The 18,786-nt window shown below is 45.0% G+C and overlaps 1 protein-coding gene across 11 annotated transcripts in view; it reads right to left on the reverse strand.

Moving 5' to 3' along the window:
* Positions 1–18,786, reverse strand: part of ALS2CL (ALS2 C-terminal like) — a 79,602-nt gene that overhangs the window by 30,567 nt on the left and 30,249 nt on the right. For all 11 annotated transcript variants that reach the window (XM_061587354.1, XM_061587356.1, XM_061587357.1 and 8 more), the window contains 6 exons: positions 10,081–10,189; positions 8,544–8,721; positions 6,995–7,060; positions 4,769–4,934; positions 3,204–3,332; positions 714–833 (listed from right to left, as the gene is read on the reverse strand). In XM_061587354.1, coding sequence (XP_061443338.1) covers positions 714–833; positions 3,204–3,332; positions 4,769–4,934; positions 6,995–7,060; positions 8,544–8,721; positions 10,081–10,186 — 765 coding nt within the window. In that variant the 5' untranslated portion in view covers positions 10,187–10,189. The remainder of the gene's footprint in view (positions 1–713; positions 834–3,203; positions 3,333–4,768; positions 4,935–6,994; positions 7,061–8,543; positions 8,722–10,080; positions 10,190–18,786) is intronic.

Consider the following 18,786-nt stretch of genomic DNA (forward strand, 5'->3'; position numbering starts at 1 on the left):
AAGAGAGTAGTGAAGGATTTTACTGAGACCTAATAAAAATTTCTAGCCCGTCCATTTGTTACTATTTATTTATTTATTGAATAGATTTATATCCTGCCCTTCCTCCCAGGAGTTAAGGATGTGGGAAGCGGCCTTATACTGAGTCAGACCCGCTTCTCCATCCAGCTCAGCATTGTCTACACTGACTGGCAGCAGCTCTCCAGAGTTTCAGACAGGGTCCCTACCAGCCCTACCTGGAGAAGCCAGGGATTGAACCTGGGACCTTCTGCAAGCAAGGCAGATGCTCCACCACTGAGCCACAGCCCTTCTACTCAAAAGAAGAAGATGAATCCCACTGGCTAGACCATCGTTCCCTTTATTTCCAATGCTCACGTTGTGAGTGCCAATCATTATGTTGTCAAAGCGGCACCACGCACAAATAAGAGGGAGGTAAATCAGCAGGGTTGGAGGGGGCAGGATCTGAGGTTTGCAGAAGTACAAAGTGCTTTAAAGAAATAACCCTGGGGGGAACCCCAAAACAGGCCAATGACAACTAACTATGATCACTGCCCTCTGAATTCTGACTGACTGGAAGATAACGAGAAGCCAGGAAGGAGGACGGGGTAATGGAATAGAAGGGCTTGAGTCCTGAACAGGGAAAGCTCCCCGCTGCAACAATTTGTTGCAGGCTCCACTTGCGTAATGCCAGTCGCCAGTGCATCCACTCTTCTTACTTGGATCAGCACCAGGATATCACTGAAAAGCAGAACGCGGTCAGATCTTCCTGTGTTAGCGAAGATGACAAGATTCCTGCTATCTTCTAGCAGCCTCCTCTCAGGAACACAGAGCACATCCTGGAATGTACAGCCATAGAGTTATTTCATCACCACCGAGTTCAAGTTGCTTACATCTCTCATGTACGCAGCTTGCTACTTTACTTTTCAAGAAGACAGCAAGCTGCTAGTTCTCTTGAGACAACAACAGGTAGCATGTCATATAGCAATGCGGGCTACGCTTTTGCCATCTGAAGGCAACGCTGTGGGCCAGCCACTTCTCCAAGGATCACACAGTGGTAGGCGTGGGCAATGTATCCATGCAAGTGCAGACACAAAGGACAGAAAGATCTGTCAGTTTTGGTTCTCCCAGTTTCTCACTTTTCCAATCTTAAATTCAGTTCTCCACACTTCTGCAGCAATTTGCTATTTCCTTTTTTAAAAAAATCCTCATGAAAGCATTTTAGTGCAAATTTCTCCTAGTAAACACAACTTTGTCAGCATTAGTGTTGACTAATGTACATTTTTGCAAGCAATTTCTCATCACATAATGCATTTTTGCATGTTATTTTCACTCATATATTCATTTTTATGAACACTTTCCCCTGACATATGCATTTTTGTGAACATTGTTCGATTGGCAAACTGCATCCAAAATTCAAGTAAGTGCAAATTTCAAAGGATGGAGGTGTTTCCATTCTCATTGTTTCAGAAAGTGCACATTTGACAGAGTCTGCTTGAATGCAAACTGAATAGAATTTCTCACCCATTCCTAGCCTACACACACACACAGATAACCCTGCACATAGACCACTCATATGTCACAAACATTTGTGAGACATGCAAGCACATAGCATTCCCTTCCCTCCTCTCTTTGTCACCTGCAGAGTCACATTAATACATACACTCTCAGACAAAAATGCACATGCAGGCCCACACAATCAACCTTTCCGAGCCCTCCACACTCTATAGCTGTGATGGGTGTGGTTGGAAACTGTGCCTTTTACTCTTTAAGAGCAGGCAGAACACTTATTACCAATCTTAGTTCTGTGGTGCTTAGTGTAGAGATGGGGGGGAGAGACAGCTCTGTCTCCTGTTTCAAAAGAATCTGTAAAGAGCAGGCAGAGGGATTTTATCTACTGATCAGATCGGAGCGCGGAGGAGAGTATGCCTTGAACGTAGACTGGGAAGGTTCGCCGCAGAGATACGTTTCCCGGGATGGTATTGACTCCACTGCTGTTTCCCTCATCCACCATTACTGAGCCAGCTTCCTCTCTCTGGTCCTTCCAGTAAAACTTTTCTTACTTTGTATGGGTCTGCCAATTTGGAGATGAGCGTTTGCCTCCCATCTTCTCTCCTGGGCTCCTTTTTAGAAAGCCAAGAAGAGAGAGGAGTGAGTTTTTGCTTTGTGATTTGTTAATGTATTTTTATTGGATGTTGTAACTGCTGCTTTTTGTAAATTGTATTGTGTTTTTATTGATGTATTTTTATATTTGTGTTTATTTTTTGTAAGCTGCCTTGAGGGCCTTTTGGCCAAAGGGGGGGGGAATAAACAACGACAACAACAACAATAATAAAGCTGCGAGGGCTGGCAGGCCACTTCTCCCAGTTTGCTGGGCCAGATTCAGGCCACAGGTTAGCCACCCCCATCCTAAAAGGTTCAGATCAATCAATAAAAGCTTGAAACAGAAGAGAAATTATTGGATTCAGCTAGAGCTTTAAAGGCTGGCATGAGTCACTAGCCTTCTAGAGCTCGCCAGACAGATATATCTAGAAATAGGGATGGTGAAGAAACTTGATTCAGTTCACATTTGAAGCCAAATCTATGAAATCTGCACTTTCCAAAATAATATGTAAACCAAAACACAGCTCCCTTTCAAAATTCACACTTATCTGAATTTTGTGATGCAGTTTGCCAACCAAAACAATGTTTGCAAAATATATATTAGTGCAAAGTGTGCATAAGAATGAACATGTTGGTGAAAATAACACACAAAATTCATATTAGGAAAGACTGCTTGCAAAACTGTATGAATTAGTCAAAACTGCACATAAAATGTGTTTATTAGGAGATATTCACATTACAACACTGAAAAATTGTGTGTTTTTTAAACTCAGGAAATTGAGAGTGGAGAACTGAATTTAGGACTGGACAAAAGAGAAACAGAGGGAAATTGAAATTGACAGATCCTTCCATCCCTATCAGGAAATTTTTAAAAATGTGGAAGATCTGCTGCTGAGTTTGGAGCAGCCACTCCTTGGCTAGGAAGACTCATGATCAAACTCAACATAAAAGCATCCTAAAGTGTTTATCCAAGGCCTCTGCTGGGGGCTGACACCAGAATTCACAGTTAGGGGGCAGCTTTCTGCAAGCCACCCCCTTTTCCCCCCAACTGCCACAGAACATTTGAAATATTTTGCATCCAGACCTCCCAAACTTTAACAACACACCGTGAACTTATGGCACAGGGACTTCCACAGGCTCCGGGTGTGGCTCGCTTCATCCAAGACTTGGCAAATGAACGACTGCAGCTTTGCAAACTCTTTAGCAGCACCAGTCACCGATTCTTTATCAGGGTACTGGTAGGGGGAAAATAATCATAATCATTTTTTAAAAAATAACTGAAGGCAGATCTACACTACACTACTGGATGTTGTTATAAATATATATGCCACTTAATGTCAAAATAAGCTTCCAGGCAGTTAACAAAATATAAAAAACCATTTGCACAAATACCCATAATTAAAACACACCATAAAACAGACCTTGGAAAAGTTACTTTTTTGAACTACAACTCCCATCAGCCCCAGCCAGCATGCCACTGGATTGGGCTGATGGGAGTTGTAGTTCAAAAAAGTAACTTTTCCAAGCTCTGCCATAAAACAATCCGATTAAAACACAGCAATAAAAACTCAGTGGACCCTTTTAGGCACTTGGGTCCCTGACAACCACCCAAGGATGCCAGGTGACACCATCCCTAATCATAAGCTACCGAGAGCATGTTGAGAGTGCACTGTAAGCTACTAGAAAAGCTTTTTAAAAAAGATTAAATAAGGAAGGACGTTTAAAGCAAAACATGTTTTTTGTGAACCTTCAGAGCAGCCATGGGGGAAAGTACCTCCTTTTAGTAATGGTTCCAAAAGGAACCCAAAGCATTTTCCTCTTCTGGAAGCACAGCCCTCTCGGTCAACTTAATTTGCCCTCAGTGATCTCAGCCTGTAGCCAAACACCATTTGTTATCTTTCATTTATTTATTAAATTTATATCCCACCCTTCCTCCCAGAAGGAGCCCAGAGGGGCAAACAAAAACACTAAAAGCACTCTGAAACATCTTAAAAACAAAAAACTTTAAGACATACTAAAACACAGTATCTTTAAAAACATATTAAAACAAAACATCCTAAAAAAACTTTAAAAAAAAAACAGCTTTAAAGAAAAACATCATCCTATTCAATATGCCCTTCCCATTGGCTGAAAGCACCCTTGTGACTAATGAAGATAATGCAGTAATGAGAAGGAGAAAAAAAAATAATGGCAACAGAGCAACCAATGGTGGCAGGTGTCCATTGGCACTGGTAGCACAGAAGACAGGAAGACCAACAGCAGGTGGCGCCAGAGCCAATGACTGGAAGAGCCATCTAATGCTAGTTTGGCACCTATCCTCCTCCCTGCTGAGTTCTACAGTGGCAACACTGAGACTGAGGAGGAGGAGGCTGGCAGCCAGCGACACCCCCTAGATGAATGCAATTAAAAAGGCAGGCAGATGGGGGCTGGCAAACTGAGGCTGGTGGGGCAGTGCCTCTTTCGCCCTAATGGACCAGCTTCCACTGAGAGCAACAATGGATTGGGAAGACTATGGGCACGCTCACAGTTAAAACCTTCCTGCTCTCAAAAGTGAACTACATTAAACCCCCCAAATAAAAACAGATCCATTCAAGAAAGCACTAAAAATCACAAATTCCATTCCTCCCTACAGTCAAGGGAGCATGTACAGATGCATTTATAGATCTGGTACCTGGTGAAGAGTTTCGTTGAGCTTGGAGAAGACCAGGCTGTATTGCTGGAGGTGATCTCGGAAGGGTTTATGCAACACTGTATGGAGAGCCATGGCAAGGGACGTGTCCGGGGAGAAGTCAGCAAGGAACTGCTGCAGCGATGACTTGTGCGCTTTCCAGAGATGGCTGCAATGATTCAGAGTCCGCAAGACAAACAAGTCAGTGGCAGGAGGCTAGAGAATGAATGACTCCAATCACAAGTCATGCCTCAGTGTGGATTCCATCAGAGCAACTGATGGTGGCCGGGGGCACCCTAAGCCTCCTTTGTACAGAATACTTTTCCGTGTGGGAATTAGAATGAAATCTGTGCACAGGTAGTTGCATGGGATGAGAACATATATGAACCCCACACAAACACTTCAGGGAAAAAAAAAAAGCAATGAGGCACTTGTCAGGATAGTGGCAATTATGCCATTGAATATGTAAATAAGGTTGATTGCAAAGCAATTTATGCACGTATTTACATATAACATATGCATTAAAAAAAACTTCTGTTGCAGAGAACTAGGGCAGCAGCATTCACAACAAGAGTCCGTGTTGTGATGGGGGTCGAATGGGCAACCAGAAGGAAATCTGCTTAATAGTCTTTTTCCAGCCGATTCCTCCATCTCTCTCACTCTAACTCCAGACGATGATGATTAAATGTATATCCTGCTTTTCCTCTCAAAGGAGCCCAGGGCAGCATCCATCTGCGTAGATGTTTGAAAACCTTTTTTTCACCCATTTGCAAAACAGAATTTATTAATGGAATGCCTGCAGCTTTTCAGCTCTTCCCTGTTCAAAATCCAAAAAGATGTTATTTCCTCTCCCATTGTACCGTACCAAACCCCTCTTCCTCTGTGAGTGTGCATGCGCGTGTGGTTTTAACAAGAGGCATTCTACAGGGCTGCTTCCAAGGACCACACCTTATTATGCAAGCCCTTTTGAAATCCATCGACACATCAAACGGCTGGTATCCCCACATGCCACCTTTGGAAAAGATTTATTCCACCCTGCCTCCATGCTTGCCAAAGAGGCCTCAAGGCAGAGATCTACATAGGCCCGGTCTCGAAAGCTGGCTCAACAGGCATTCAAAAGCCCAGATGTCACTTGGCAAGAGCTTTCCAGGGCGACAGATAGCCCAAACTTCATTTAAAGAGGAGAAAAGGGTTGAGTAAGCAAAGATTCAAGGCTGATCCAAATGTATGAAATGGTCGAATGATGCATGGTCAATGTGCCTAGAACCTGGGAAGTAGGTCCCCATTCTAGGGGAAAAGGCTGTTATCCATGTGATCTAGCGACCTGGCTACAGAAATAGCTTTCTAAATTTTTGGAGCTGGCTTGCAAGAAGCCGCCTTAGGGAGTTGCATGGGAAATTCAACTGACATGGATCAAATAATATATCCTCTTTACTTAGGAAGCTCCCTTTGACTGCCTTATACTAGGTCAGAGTAGGTGTTCATGTAGCCTAGTATTGTCGACAGCAGGGGTGGGGAACTCGCAGCCTGCAGGTTAATCCTGGCCCACAAATGGGGTCCAATCTGGCTCACGAGGCCATATTCCCCAAACCACACCCTAGAGATGCCAGAGACTGAGCCTGGAACCTTCTGTGTGCAAAGCAGTGATAGCACACATGAGCAACAGCTCCTTGCATTGCTTTCCTTGGCCCCCCAGACCTGAAGTTCACCACCCCTGCCTTAAGGAGTGCCCCAAGCACAGGAGAAAGAAATCCAGGATTTGATATCCTAAAAAGGCATACTGCCTCTGTATACAGAGGTTCAGCTAGAGCTCCTGATCACAGCAACATAGGGACCAACCACAGGAAGCTGCCTTATGCAGAGTTAATTCAGTGGTTCATCTAGGTCAGTATTGGCTATCATTGTTCTTCAACCTAGATGGACTACAACTCCCATAAAAATGTATGATCACCTTGTAAATAAATAATAAACACTTGCATAGCACTCTTCACACATTCAAAGTGCTTCACATGCATTATCTAGTTGCAATCTTTATAACGACACGGTAACGTTAAGTCTATATTATCCCCCGTATCGCAGATGGGGCAACTTGGGCCAAGAAAGGGTGACCTGCGCAAGGCCACCCAGCGAGGGTGTGTGACAAAGGTGAAATTCAAACCAAAGGCTTTTCTCCAACTCTCAGTTCAGGCTTGTGGAGACTACATTAAACAACCTACAACTATCACTCACCTTTTATTCTTGGCAGCATGGTCAAACACTTGGACGGAAACACAACTGGCAAAAGTGGAGAAATACCTGTTTGGTTAAAAAGAGAATAAATTGGGACAAACGTTCGGCTCCACGCCTAAGCTGCTCTGGATTGAAGCAACGTTGGAGAACTTTTTGCATTGCTCTTTTATGAAAGTTTGATCAAGAAGGGGAAGGCAGCCTCTGCCTTCCTGGGGGACCCACTTGCATGTGAGAACTAGCCCTGTCGCTACTAAGGAGTCACTGCTACTGCTGCTAGCATTGACACCTTGCAAGCCTTTGAGCATGCCGGTCCAAAGTGGAACCCCATTAGAACCTGAGTGTGTAATTTCTAGTGAAGCGTCAGATCAGTTTTGATGCATGTCTTGACTAGTGATGTCAGAGAATTTCAGTGGAAACAGGAACGGAAATTATCAATGTTCATTTATTCATGTGAAACGGAAATCAATCTAAATACAACTAGTATTCACTATTGTTGCTTTCAATCCACAAACGGTACACGATTATGTCCCCTCCCCTCGTTGCACTGTATTTTCTTTGCACTGAAATGAATGGGGTGGAATAATACTGCAATGACAACATAATAATTTATGTACTTGGCTGCCAGTTCATTTCTGGGCCCAATTCAAGGTACTCATGCTAGCGTTTAAAGCCCTAAAGAACTTAGGTCCCAAATATCTGAAAAACTGCCTCCTTCCCTACAGGCCCTTTCAGTTGTTGAGAACAGCAGAGGGGGCCCTTTTGGTAGTTCAGCCACCCTCAGAAACTCAGGAGGGTGGCCCAGGAGGAGGCCTTCTCTGTGGTGGCCCCTAAGTTGTGCCACCCTGGGCTGAAACTGGGAGAAAGGGCAGGGCAGGGCAGTAGTAGTAGAAGTAGTAGAAGCAGAACTCCCTCCCCACGGAGGTGTGCCTGGCAACTTCACTGTACAGTTTTAGGCAAATGCTGAAGATGCACCTCTTTACCCTAACCCTTTGACAAGCAAGGCATATTTTTAGGAACCACCCTATTTTGTGATTTTTAGGTTGCTTTTAACTGTTTTCAGTGTTGTATTTTAAAGTTGTTGTAACCCTCCCTGGGACCTTGGAGCAACGGGCAGGTAATAACTGTCAGTATTATTAAGTTACATAATTTTGCCACAGTGGACAAAAAGACATATCACTTAGTTTTGGAGAGAAGACAAATTGCAGTGGAACAGAAACAGTGCTGCATGCCACAAACACAGGGCAGAATGGAAAGCAATGCCTTCTTACATCTGTAGTCTTGACTGTGCAACAAGACAGCATACCAGCCCAACTCCTTCCATTTAGTACAACAAACATGATGTTTAGTCTGTGAAGCCAGTCAGTGACTGGTAAAATACCTGTTCAACTTTAATATGATTCCCAAGGCAGTCTCTTTCAGTGCAAGAAGAAAACTATCTTTACTTCCCCATTAAAAAGTAAACAATAAATATAAAGCTGGATGAAAGCTGCAAAGCTGGCCTCTCTCTCTCCGCTCCCCCTGAAATATTATCATCTGCTGTTGTACTCACTGGACATAAGCATCAAGGAACAAGTCAGTTTTCCGGACTAGGAACAGATCTTGGATGCTGTCAGATTCTGGCGTGCTGAAGGTTTGCTTCAGTGTTCTGTAGTTCTCCGCCGTCAAGTCCCAGACGATGTGGAAATGGTCGTTCAGGTGTACCAAGAGCTTCACATTCTCAAAGGAACCTTAAAGGTATCATTATCATTATCATAATATACACACCCCTTTGTTTTTCTTGAATTCTTAAATTTGCAAATAAAAATAGTTTTATTTAATTATTTATTTATGATTTGATTTCTATCCCGCCCTTCCTCCCAGCAGGAGCCCAGAACAGCAGAGAAAAGCACTAAAAACACGTTAAAACATCATAAAAACAGAATTTAAAATACATTAAAACAAAACATCTTAAAAATATTTTTTAAAAGCTTTCAAAACATCTTTTTTTAAAAAAAAGGTTAAAAACTTTTTTTTAAAAGGTATAAAAACATATTAAAAAGCAATTCCAACACAGAAGCAGACTGGGATAAGGTCTCAACTTAAAAGGCTTGTTGAAAGAGGAAAGTATTCAATAGGTACCAAAAAGATAACAGAGACAGCGCCTGCCTAATATTCAAGGGGGGAGAATTCCACAGGGTAGGTGCCACCATACTCAAGGTCCATTTTCTATGTTGTGCAGAATGGACCTCCTGATAAGATGGCATCTGCAGGAGGCCCTCACCTGCAGAGCGCAGTGATCGACTGGGTATATGACGGGTAAGACGGTCTTTCAGGTATCCTGGTCCCAAGTTGTATAGGGCTTTGTACACCAAAACCAGAACCTTGAGTTTGGCCCAGTAGAATATGGACAGCCAGTGCAATTCTTTCAGCAGCGGGGTGACATATTAAAAACATATTAAAAGCAATTCCAACATAGACGCAGACTGGGATAAAGTCACCACTTAAAAGGCTTGTTGAAAGAGGAAGGTCTTCAATAGGTGCTAAAAAGATAACAGAGTCAATATTTATTTTTAAAATACTTAATTTTTTTTTAAAAAAAAATAAGCAGTAAAGTTAAAACAAAAAAGGCACTCAGGAGGCTACATTCTACCGAGATAGGCCATTGGTCCATCTAGCTCAGTATTGCAGCAACTCTCCAAGGACTCAAATGAGATTCTCTCCCAGGCCTACCTGGAGATGCCAGGGATTGACCTGGAGATCTACAGGCAAAGCAGAGGCTCTGCCACTGAGCTACAGCCCTTTTCCTGATGTCATGTGACACCAGGTGATGCAAAGCTCAAGACGAACACACATCTAGATACCCGAGAGAGGGAACTGAAACCTGAAGAGGTAGAGGGGTGTGTGTGTGTGTGTGTGTAACATTCTCTAAAGTTTTTCTTTTTTAAAAAAAAAAAAACATCCCTAATATTTTCCTAGAAGACAGAATCAGCAGGCAGGGATTTTCCAAGAACAGAAGATCATCCCCAGTAAGCAAGGACACCTGCAGCATGCACAAAATCTTTTGAACGCCATGTGGTCTGCGCCATAGCAGAGGCCTCTGTGCTCACCTGATTGCAGGAGGGGCGTAAGTAAGACGCTGCTGATGCGTGAAAGGCATGCAGAGAAGGTCTCTTCTGTCCGTAGCAGTGAGGCAGCCACTTCGGAGATGCTCATGTCCTGTCAAGGAATACAAAGGCTCCACATGAGACCAGAGCAGCAAATAAATAAATAAATAAATAAAATCAGACACCTGATTTTTTTAAAAAAACACCACATTCAAACCCAATTAACCTGAACCGTGGCTAACATATGCATTGATGTCATGATTCACCAAGTTTAAGAGGAAAGGGGAAATTCAGGCCTGAAGGAGGTTAAGAAAAAAGGTTCTAGGACTGAGGAGGAATCAACCCATGCAATCCTGTCCCTTGCCCCTATAGTCTTCAACCAGGTTGGCTCCCACGTTTGAGGAGGCTTGAGCACACCACTATGTTGGCAGCCACCCACCCAAGTAGACCTTTGGGCACAGCAACACCTAGATATCGCTCCCACAAAAGGCACTGATGGCCACCAAGTTGGACGGCTTCAAAAGAGGATTAGACAAATTCATGGAGGGTAAGGCTATCAATGGCTACTAGCCACGACGGCTATGCTCTGCCTCTGCAGTCGGAAGCAGTATGTTGCTGAATACCAGGTGCCAGAAATCACAGGAGCGGAAAGGGTTCTTGCACCCCATTAAGGCATCTGGCTGGCTGCTGTGAGAACAGGATGCTGGACTAGATGGGCCACTGGCCGGATCCAGCAGTCGGGCTGATGTTCTTAACAGCACCTGAGTGTGTCTAGCTAGCATTCTGCTTTCTGACAATACCTCAGAGCTTGGGGCATTGTGCAATATTAAAAATGGCAGCTAGAGCCAGCAAAAAAAAAAGGGGGGGAATCAGGCATCGGTACTGGCCCTGCCAGGGCGTTGGGGCCAAGCAGCTGCCCATGGATGCAAAGTATTGACACTGGTCCTCACTAGGACCAACCACTGGGTGACAGACTGAGATAAGGTGGGTCACAACAGCACCACCACCATCCAGATACATACATGAAGGTATAAGATCTGCATCGGGGGCCCTTCTCCCCCACCTAGCAATTTGAGGTGCGTAGTTCCCAATCTCTATGTATGGATGTGAAAGTTGGACAGTTAAGAGAAAAATCAACTCATTTGAAATGTGGTGTTGGAGGAGAGCTTTGCACATAACATGGACTGCAAAAAAGTCAAATAATTGGGTGTTAGAACAAATTAAACCAAAACTGTCACTAGAAGCTAAAATGATGAAACTGAGGTTCTCATACTTTGGACACATCATGAGAAGACATGATTCACTAGAAAAGACAATAATGCTGGGAAAAACAGAAGGGAGTAAAAAAAGAGGAAGGCCAAACAAGAGATGGATTGATTCCATAAAGGAAGTCACAGACCTGAACTTACAAGATCTGAACAGGGTGGTTCATGACAGATGCTATTGGAGGTCACTGATTCATAGGGTCACCATAAGTCGTAACCGACTTGAAGGCACATAACAACAACAAAGTTACTAGGGAGAGGGGCTTTTCTGCGATGGCTCCCAATGATTTACTGCATTTACATCTCACCTTTCCTCCAAGAAGAGCAAGCTGGCGTACAAGCATGGTTCTCTCCCTCCCGATTTCATCCACACAACAACCCTGTGAGATAGGTTAGGCTGAGGACCCTGTGACTGGCCCAAGGTCACCCAATGAGCTGCATAAGTGAGTAGAGGCTGTTGCAAAAACCATCCAAGCTGAAGAAATGTGGCTGATTCAGTGGCCGATTTTAAGAAACATGTTCTCCAGACGAGGTCTGATTAATGTGGGAAACAGGAAGCCCTGGCTGTCATGGTCAGTTGATAAACTAACCTTTGTTTTCCCTTGTTCTGCCACCAGCAGCCTATCAGGAAGTCCTTTGTGGTAAGCTAAGCCAAGTCTAATTGGGGAAAAATCCCTACTTTTATGTAAATTCACAACAGCTGTACAGGAGAGTAGGCACAAGGGAGAAATTCAATTCAGTTTGCATTTAAAGCCAAATTTATCAAATCCACTCTTTCCAAAAACATATGAGGACCGAAACACAGCCATCCTTCGAAATTCACCCTTATCCAAATTTTCCAATGCAGTTCTCCAGCTAAGAATCATTTACAAAAATGCACATGTTAGGGGAAAGTGGGCATAAAAATGAATGCATTTGTGAAAATAACATACACAAAAAGCATTCTACGAGGAGAAATTGCTTGCAGAAATGTGTACATTAGTCAAACCTGCATACAAAAATATGTTTATTAGGAGAAATCTACACTACAATGCTGAAGAATTTTCATCAGGATTTTTTTTTTTTTTACAAAATTGCAAGTTGCTGCAGATAAATGGAGAATAATTTTAGACTGGAAAAATGAGAACACCAAAGTTTGCAGATCCTTCCATCTCTGCAAGAGATGCACCATGATGCGGTGATTGTTGATTGCTTTCCCCTGGCAGGGCTGCTGTGCCTCGACCAATTGTTCCTTGGCAGCCACAGTTTTACCTCACCTGCACCTAAGTGGGTAGGCGTGGGCAGCCCAGGGGAGGGTGCCAAGTTGGCAAAGGCTGCGCTAGTTGCATGAACAACAAAATTCTAGCTGGTAGAAGAGTCTTTTATTCCCCCCCCCCCAAAAAAGCATCACTTTTTAAGGTGTTACTTGTTAAGGCACAAGTAGCCCTCCTTCTGGCCAGGAAAAACCAAATAAGTAGTAACCCTAATGAAGTCAGCTTTGAGTTTTGAACACAGGATGTCAAATCAGGTGTGATGCAACAGGAATAGTGTGCAGTAAGTCAATTCATGTGAAGCGGCCCAATACGTACACAGGCTTTCCACAGAATGGGGAATTTTCACAGCAGCCATCACTCCATTCATTCAGCCTCTGTCAACGTGGTCCCCCCCCTACATTGGTGGACTAAAAGTCCCATCACCCTTGACCACTGGACATGCTGGTTGGGATTTATGGGAGTTGGAATCCAGCAACATCTGGAGGGCACCAGATTGGGGAAGGCTGCTAAATATTTCCATTCAGGCTAAAAGTCCCCAACAGCACCACCACGGTGATTTACATACAGAAGACAGAATTGCAATATCTCATTCCAGTAAACCACCATCCTTTAGAAACATTTCACAGTCCACCAGGACCAGTGTATAAAATCATTTCACACAACATTTTCAAGAAGAAACAATGTAATAGCCGCACTGTTATTAGTGTACAGTATAAACCACTATTTAAATCTCAACACAACGAAGTCATCTCATTAAGGGAGAAGTAAAACAGGATGCCTTTAATTTTAGCTTAATTTTTCATGCTAGTGAGATTGAGAGTATAAGGACATTCCCAGCTCAATACGTGGCAATTGGGGGGGGGGATGATGATTCTATTGTCTGGGGTTGGGTTGATGATGCCACAGTGGAACAGTCATTTAGATAGTTTGGTAGACAGTGCTGGGGAGGAGTCAGTGGTCGTGGTGCACATTGGCACCAACGACATGGGGAAATGCAGCCGTGAGGTCCTGGAAGCAAAATTTAGGTTGCTAGGTAGGATGCTGAAAGCCAGGACCTCCAAGGTGGCTTTCTCTGAAATGCTACCGGTTCCACGCGCAGGACCAGCCAGACAGGCCCAGCTTTGCAGTCTCAATGCGTGGATGAGACGATGGTGTCGGGTGGAAGGGTTTGGATTTGTTAGGCACTGGGGAACGTTTTGGGACAAGCCGGGCCTGTACAAAAGGGACGGGCTCCACTTGAACCAGAATGGAACCAGACTGCTGGCACTTAAAATTAAAAAGGTAGCAGAGCAGCTTTTAAACTGACTGAGGGGGGAAACCCGACAGGAGCTGAGAAACGTCCGGTTCGGAATAAACCTCCCCCCTGGGATAAAAACCAAAGAAATGATGAAATTTTAAAAGGGGTAGGCCTAGAAGTAGGCATTACGAGAGCAGGGGCACAGGATATAAATTCAGAAGAGCAAAATTACCACAGGCCAAACCACAAGTGCCAAAGACACTTGAAGAGAGACACTGCTTACAAGTGCCTGTACGCTAATGCTAGGAGCCTCCAAACCAAGATGGGAGAACTGGAGTGCTTGGTCTTAGAGGAGAGCATTGATATAGTGAGCATAACGGAGACCTGGTGGAATGGAGAAAACCAGTGGGATACGGTTATCCCTGGATATAAACTATATTGGAAGGACAGGGAAGGACGTATTGGTGGCGGAGTCGCTCTATACGTGAAAGAAGGCATTGAATCCAGCAAGTTCGAAACCCCAAAAGAGGCAGACTCCTCCACAGAATCGTTGTGGGTGGTGATACCATGCCCCAGGAGGGACTTAATACTGGGAACGATCTATCGTCCCCCTGATCAAAATGCTCAGGGAGACCTTGAGATGAGATATTTATTATTTATTTATTTATTTTATTACATTTTTAGACCGCCCTATAGCAATAAGCTCCCAGGGCGGTGTACAGCATAATAAAACAGATTAAAATACAAGTGGATGTAAATACAATACACGATAAAACATAATTAAAAATCTTCAATTTTAAATTCAAATTTTTAAATTTTTAAAATGCCTGGGCGAAGAGGTAGGTCTTTACCTGGCGCCGAAAAGATAACAAAGAAGGCACCAGGCTCATCTCATCAAGGAGGGCATTCCATAGTTCGGGGGCCACCACTGAGAAGGCCCTAGCTCTAGTTATTGTTCTCCGTGCCTCCCTATGCGTTGGGACACGGAGAAGCGCCTTCGACATCGAGCGCAGCGACCGGGTAGGTACATAGCGGGAGAGGCGTTCTGCCAGGTATTGCGGTCCGATGCCGTTAAGGGCTTTATAGGTAAGAACCAACACTTTGAATCTGGCCCGGAAACATATTGGTAGCCAGTGCAGCTGGGCCAGGACAGGTGTTATATGATCAATTTTTTTTGTCCCAGTAAGAACTCTGGCCGCAGCATTCTGCACCAGCTGAAGTTTCCGAACCGTCTTCAGAGGTAACCCTACGTAGAGTGCATTACAGTAGTCCAATCTAGAGGTTACCAGAGCATGGATAACTGTGGCAAGGTTCTCCCTATCCAGATAGGGTCGTAGTTGGGCTACCAGCCGAAACTGGTAGAACGCATTCCGTGCCACCGAGGTTACTTGAGCCTCCAGTGACAGGAGCGGATCTAATAAGACCCCCAAACTACGGACCTGCTCCTTTAGGGGGAGTGTAACCCTATCTAGGGCAGGTCGGACATCAACCATCTGGGCAGAGAGCCCCCCCACCAACAGCATCTCAGTCTTGTCAGGATTGAGTCTCAGTTTATTAGCTCTCATCCAGTCCATTATCGCGGTCAGGTTTAGTACATTAACAGCCACACCTGAAGAAGATGAAAAGGAGAAGTAGAGTTGCGTATCATCAGCATATTGCTGGAAACGCACTCCAAATCTCCTAATGACCTCGCCCAGCGGCTTCATGTAGATATTAAAGAGCATGGGGGACAGAACTGAACTCTGTGGGACCCCATATTGGAGTATCCAGGGACTCGAGTAATGCTCCCCAAGCACCAACTTCTGGAGACGATTCTCGAGGTAGGAGCACAGCCACCGCCAAGCAGTGCCTCCAACTCCTAAGTCCGCAAGACGTCCCAGAAGGATACCATGGTCGATGGTATCAAAAGCCGCCGAGAGATCAAGGAGAACCAACAGAGTTACACTCCCTCTGTCTTTCTCCCGACAGAGGTCATCATACAGGGCGACCAAGGCTGTTTCTGTACCAAACCCCGGCCGAAAGCCCGATTGACATGGATCCAGATAATCAGTTTCATCCAAGAGAGCCTGGAGTTGGTGAGCGACCACACGCTCTAAAACCTTGCCCAGGAACGGAACATTTGCTACCGGTCTATAGTTGTCAAGATTTTCAGGGTCCAAGGAGGGTTTCTTTAGGAGCGGTCTCACCACCGCCTGTTTCAGGCAGGGTGGTACCACTCCCTCTCGTAAAGAGGCATTGATCACCTCCTTGGCCCATCCGGCTGTTCCGTTCCTGCTAGCTTTTATTAGCCATGAGGGGCAAGGATCCAGAGCAGAAGTGGTCGCCCGCACCTGTCCAAGCACCTTGTCCACGTCCTCGAGCTGAACCAACTGAAATTCATCCAATAAAACAGGACAGGACTGTGCTCCGGACACCTCATTAGGCTCAACTGCTACAATATTGGAGTCAAGGTCCCGGCGGATGTTTGTGATCTTATCTTGGAAGTGTCTCGCAAACTCATTACAGCGGGCTATTGATGGTATTATTGCGTTCTGAGGACCAGAGTGTAAAAGTCCCCGAACAACCTTATAAAGTTCCGCTGGGCGGTTAGAAGGTGACTGAATGGAGGCAGCAAAGTACTGCTTCTTCGCTGCCCTCACCACCTTCACATAGAGCTTGGTAGAGATCTTCACAAGTGCAAGACCACAGCCGTCGGGAGTTCGTCTCCATTTGCACTCAAGCCGTCTCCTTTCTTGCTTCATCACTCTTAGCTCCGGGGTAAACCACGGAGCCAATTGAGCTCTGCAGAGGAGAGGGCGCACCAGGGCGATCGTGTCAACTGCCCGGGTCATTTCCGTATTCCACAGATTGACCAGGGTTTCGACAGGAGCGTCAGTTTTATCAGCTGGAAAACTCCCCAGAGCCTTCTGAAAACCTTCAGGATTCATTAGTCTCCGGGGGCGGACCATCTTAATTGGTCCTCCACCCTTGCAGAGGGGGGAAAACATTGTGAGCCTACACCTCAATAGGCGATGATCTGTCCATGACAGAGGAATAGATGTAAAATCCCTCACTCCCAGATCACCATCCCCTGCTCCAGTAGCAAAAATTAAGTCTAGAGTGTGCCCCGAAATATGCGTAGGGCCAGTAACAAATTGAGACAGCCCCATGGCTGTCATGGAGGCCATGAAGTCCTGAGCCGCCCCAGACAAAGCGGTCTCGGCATGAATGTTGAGATCCCCCAATACCAAAAATTTGGGGGATCGCAACACCAAACCCGAGACCATCTCCGTCAGCTCAGTTAGGGAGGCTGTTGGGCAGCAGGGTGGATGGTACACCAACAGTATTCCCAGTCTGTGTCGCTGACCCAACATAATATGGAGACACTCCAGACCATTAGCTACCTGGATAGGGTGCCTAACGAGAGGGATGGAACTTCTATAGACCACAGCGATTCCCCCTCCCCAACCCTCGGATCTACCCAGATGCTGAACCGAGTACCCAGGTGGGCACAGCTGGGAGAGATTAATGCCTCCCAGATCGCTCACCCAGGTCTCAGTAATAAATGCCAGATTGGCCGGCTCATCCACAATTAAATCATGGATGAGGGAAGCTTTATTATTTACCGATCTGGCATTAAGAAGCAGCAACTGGAGATCCGAGAGTTGGCTGATAGAACTACCAGCAATCCTGTGGATGTGGGGAAGACCGGAACACGGCACAGCCACCAGTTGTCTGGGCCGAGTTCCCCTCAACCGGCATGTCCTCCTCACAACGCCACACCTCCCATTACCCATCACTACGCTAACAGGGGGCCCCTCTGGTCCCCCCTCCTAATACCCTATCCTCCCGCCCAGGCACATAATAAAATAAAAATAAAATAAAATAAAATAAAAATAAAAATACACACACACTCACAACATACAGTCATACAAACATCCACTCATTCCATTCAGGTCTACACGACAACCACAGTCCCGTGCTCCATGCGCACCAACGCAGCTCTCAAACCGTTCTTCTTCCTGGGAAAAGCGCCGCCTGGAGCCTGGTCCTGCAAGGTGCCCACGTGCACAGCAGAAGCCCAAGAAGGAGAGAGCAGAGATGTTGGCCAAGCAGCAGCAGCAGCAAATGAAAGATATGAAATTGAGGAAGCATCCAAACTAGGAAATGTGGTAGTAATGGGTGAATTCAACTACCCGGACATAGACTGGCCGCATATGTGTTCCAGTCATGACAAAAAAGCAAAGTTTCTAGATATTCTAAATGACTATTCCCTAGACCAGTTGGTCATGGAACCGACCAGAGGGACGGCAACCCTGGACTTAATCCTCAGTGGGGACCGGGACCTGGTGCGAGATGTAAGTGTTGTTGAACCAATTGGGAGCAGTGACCACAGTGCTATTAAATTAAACATACATGTAACTGGCCAATTGCCAAGAAAATCCAACACGGTCACATTTGACTTCAAAAGAGGAAACTTCACAAAAATGAGGGGATTGGTAAAAAGAAAGCTGAAAAACAAAGTCCAGAGGGTCACATCACTTGAAAATGCTTGGAAGTTGTTTAAAAACACTATATTAGAAGCTCAACTGGAGTGCATACCGCAGATCAGAAAAGGTACCGCCAGGGCCAAGAAGATGCCAGCATGGTTAACGAGCAAAGTCAAGGAAGCTCTTAGAGGCAAAAAGTCTTCCTTCAGAAAATGGAAGTCTTGTCCGAATGAAGAAAATAAAAAAGAACACAAACTCTGGCAAAAGAAATGCAAGAAGACAATAAGGGATGCTAAAAAAGAATTTGAGGAGCACATTGCTAAGAACATAAAAACCAACAACAAAAAATTCTATAAATACATTCAAAGCAGGAGACCATCTAGGGAGGCGATTGGACCCTTGGATGATAAGGGAGTCAAAGGTGTACTAAAGAACGATAAGGAGATTGCAGAGAAGCTAAATGAATTCTTTGCATCTGTCTTCAC

The sequence above is a fragment of the Rhineura floridana genome, chromosome 10 (assembly GCF_030035675.1).
Source record: "Rhineura floridana isolate rRhiFlo1 chromosome 10, rRhiFlo1.hap2, whole genome shotgun sequence".
NCBI classification, from domain to species: Eukaryota; Metazoa; Chordata; class Lepidosauria; order Squamata; family Rhineuridae; genus Rhineura; species Rhineura floridana.